We start from the raw sequence: 3,964 nt of genomic DNA, 5'->3' as shown, positions 1-3,964 counted from the left end.
ATTTAATAATAAGTATTTAAATATATTCAATAATATCTTATTAATTTTGAGTGTCATTTACCGATGTTTTAATTCTTATAAAAAATATTTTATAATAAATAACAACTATATGGGTCCACATGCTTTATACTACAGTGACTATTATTCTACAGTGATTATTATACTACAGTTATATCTATATATTGTTCATGCTTTTTTTTTTGGTTGTGCGCGCATGAATTTAAAAGTCAGTTGCTGCCTTGCTTACATGTCACATAAATACATTAGTATCCGTTGGGATTTCTATGTCAGATGTACAGTAGTATATAATATAAAAATAATAAAACAAAGAGTAAAGTCATTTAATAATAAAAAAATTAATTGAATTTTTAAATACATGGGTATATGAGAAAATTTTCTCATGAAATAACAAGTGAATAGTAATTGTTTAAGATAATAACGATATTCTAATCATAGGTTGTTTATAATAAGGGTTGTTTATAACAATAATTTTCCATTAATATCAATTTTGGAATAATAGGGGTTGTTTATGATAATAAAGGTTGTTTATAAAATAATGTTCGTATATAATAACATACAGAGCCTGACTTGAACACTAGCACTACCAAAACATGGTCGCCCTACACTCATACATACTTGGCTCACACACATTCTCCATTTCAAATTTCTGTTGGGACTTTTGCTGCCGCTGGAGAGATATAGACGCTTTACACTACGAAACATGGCTGCACTACACTCACACTCTCTCTCTCTCTCTCTCTCTCTTTCAATGATTCACTCTCTCAACGATTCACTTTCTCAAAATCCATTCAGTTCTAATTTACCGTCATTATGCTGATTCAATTATTCATCAACTCAAAGCACTCTCTCAACAATTCATTCTCTCAATGATTCACTCTCTCAACAATTCACTCTCTCAAAATCCAATCAGTCTCGTGGATTGGAATCAGGTTATTCTGAGGTTTGAAGTTTTTATAGGGTTTGTTTGTGGTTGGATTACATCTACTAATCCGACATATCCCTGGTAGAAATATTTCTCCGCCATGACTCCGGCATTACTTCATTTTTAGCCCATTTCCGAAGAAATTACTTCGGCGTAAGGTTGTTGGCGGAAAAATTACTCTGGCATGAGATTGATGGATGGGGGGGGGATTACTCCGACACGAGATCGATGATGGGGAAATCACTCCGGCATGAGATTGATGGCGGTGGATCTTTTCTGGCATGAGATTGAAACTAAAAGTCTTTTTTTCATCGGTTGAATATTTTCATGATATGACAATCTATTCTTTTGTGTTCTTTTGATTCATGGAGAACCACATACAACCTCGCACATACAAATACTTAATTACAAAAAAAAATTGTCAAGTTCCATACTTCCATCAGACATTTATAATCCAATACATATTTGATCACCGCTTGTTACATAATTGTTAGGCGTTTCTTTCCACGACGAAATACCACCTCCACTGCTCACCGTCATTACTCCTATTGACTCCTAATGCGCCACTGTAACACGTACACATATATATATAAGAGTAGTGACGTTGAGCAGTACGGTGAGCAGTAGTCCGCCGTCAAAGAAAGCCCCTATCAATCGATGGAAGCAACGTAGACTGTTTTTATACATTATTTTGTAAAAAGAAAAAAGTTAGAGTGTTGTGCCCTAGTGTATAAGGCAATAGAAACTCATATAAATAAACAAATAAAATAATAAAAAAAAGCAATATTGTGCCCGAGGCTTATACTAAAACAGTGAGAATAAATATATTTCGCTTGGATAAATTTGTGGTTGAGGAAATAATGGCAGCAGCCGACTCATCAACCAACGACAGCCTTTATCCAATTGCAGTTTTGATAGATGAATTATAAAATGAAAATTTACGAGTAAGTACAATAATTATTATTTTTGAAAATAGTACCAAAGTTTTTTATGTTTGAAAAAAAAACAGCTTGATCTTAGTCAGCAAGTATTTGTAACAGTGAGGTTACAACTACTGCGGTTTTTTTTTATTAATTTCATCATATCAGTTGATCGACAATTGTTTAAAACGATTGTTTAAGATGTAAATATGATAAAGAATTTATTTTATTTCAATTAATAAATATATTTTTATTTTATAGCTGCGGTTTAATTCAATCGAAAAACTTCCAACGATTGCCTTGGCACTTGGTGCTGAACGTACTCGTAGTGAGTTGATGCCTTTTTTGAAGTGGACAATGTATGATGGAGATGAAATTCAATTGGCACTCGCTGAACAACTTGTAACATTCATACCACTCGTAGGTGGACTTGATCATGTTTATTGTTTATTGGTAAGTGTTTGAAAAAAAACGATAATTATTTAAATTGACATTCAACAATTTAACATTATTGATTAGACTATATAGCTTCCCGGGAAAAAATTAGACGATCGCCAACGATCGTCAGCGGTCGTTGAAGATTTCATATTTGTCCACATCTTTGTCGATCGCCGTCGATCGTTGTCGATCGCTATCGATGTACAACAATTTACAGAAAAATAGACAAATATGATTCTACGGCCTTAATTTAAATAAAAAAAAAAAAATATTCCTGAGTATATTATAATTATGATAAATTTTCCAGAATAAGCTAATAATTATTATAATTTGTCTATTTTTCTGTAAATTGTTGTAGATCAATAGCGATCGACAGCGTTCGATTCTGATCGATAGCGATCGACGGCGATCGACAAAGATGTGGACAAATATGACATCTTCAACGATCGTTGGCGATCGTCTAATTTTTTCCCGGGTTGATTAATTAATAAAAAATAAATACAAGCAAACTTTAGGTTTGTTTTTCATATGTTTAAATGAAAAAACTAACATACTCACTTTAACGTTAATTTGATTTTTTGTTTTTTTTCATAAAATCAATCATCTACTTGAAAAAATATTATTTAAACGTCAAAAAAAAAAGAAAAAAAAATAAAATAAAATATTACATTCAAGTAAATAAGTCAGACAATAATAAACTTATCGATGTATTCATTTACATCAATTGTAATTGAAAATAATGAATTTCAGCCACCACTTGAAGCATTGGCAGCTGTTGAAGAAGCAGTTGTACGTGACAAAGCAGTTGAATTGTCGCGTAATATTGCAAGTCAACACAGTCCAGCATATCTTGAAGATCATTTTGTTCCATTGGTATACAACGTTTGGCATCTGGTGATTAATTTACGTCAAGAACATCAGCATGTGTTTTAATAAGTTTATGTTATCCACATGTAAGTGGTTCTAGTGATGAGGAATCACCAGTTAGAAGCGGACGGAAAGAAGAAGGTCCTTTGAGAAATCAATCTATGGGAGATTCCGAAATAAATTCTGGAGATTCTGAATATATACATCCATAATTATAGAATTTTTCTATCGCTCTATTTTTTTCTGTTCTTTTTATGTATTTTTCATTTGTATCGTCTATATACAATATTGTATGTTGTAACCATATTTATATGACTGAAATGATAAATTATTATTGAAACCTTGTTATTTATGCATATTTTTAGATTATTTTCAATATAAACGAATTTATACAGTCATTTTTGAAGTGAAACTTCTTTAGAATGGGCAGTAAAAAAAAAAAACAAAAGATGGATGCAACGAAAGTAACGGTATGAAGGTGAGTAATTTTAAATTATTTTTTATCTTGTTTTATTTATTTATTCCCTTGACAACGATACGAAAAAATTTGTTTAAAATTTGTTTCAAAATTTTAGTTTCATGAAAGATTAAAAAGACAAAGGTGAATATTAAAGTTAAAACTTTTATTATATACAATATATAATTTATTATATTTTTTTTTTTATTAAATAATGAGTATTTAAAATTAATCTGTTAAATAAACAAATAATACACAAGATAATGGTTATTCAAGTGCTTGACATAATATGACAGCAACATCATAATCACAATACCGAACAACAATAAATAATATGTG

The 3,964-nt window shown here is 30.6% G+C and overlaps 1 protein-coding gene across 1 annotated transcript; it reads left to right on the top strand.

Annotated features, from left to right (window-relative positions):
* Positions 1–1,430: 1,430 nt before the first annotated feature.
* On the top strand, positions 1,431–3,512 carry LOC122849153 (serine/threonine-protein phosphatase 2A 65 kDa regulatory subunit A alpha isoform-like). Its single transcript, XM_044147770.1, has 2 exons — positions 1,431–2,316; positions 3,052–3,512. The coding sequence occupies exons 1-2, from the start codon at positions 2,200–2,202 to the stop codon at positions 3,232–3,234; spliced, it is 300 nt and encodes a 99-aa protein (XP_044003705.1). The 5' UTR covers positions 1,431–2,199; the 3' UTR covers positions 3,235–3,512.
* Positions 3,513–3,964: the final 452 nt, after the last annotated feature.

Source organism: Aphidius gifuensis, linkage group LG2 (assembly GCF_014905175.1).
Source record: "Aphidius gifuensis isolate YNYX2018 linkage group LG2, ASM1490517v1, whole genome shotgun sequence".
NCBI lineage: Eukaryota > Metazoa > Arthropoda > Insecta > Hymenoptera > Braconidae > Aphidius > Aphidius gifuensis.
Note: the sequence above shows the minus strand (reverse complement) of the source record. Positions and strands in the feature narration are given on the sequence as shown.

Excerpts from the sequence above, each read along its gene's own strand:
- LOC122849153 (XM_044147770.1), top strand. The coding sequence starts at position 2,200 with ATGCCTTTTTTGAAGTGGACAATGTATGATGGAGATGAAATTCAATTG. Across the intron at positions 2,317-3,051 it reads ATCATGTTTATTGTTTATTG|CCACCACTTGAAGCATTGGC; the intron begins GTAAGTGTTTGA and ends AATGAATTTCAG.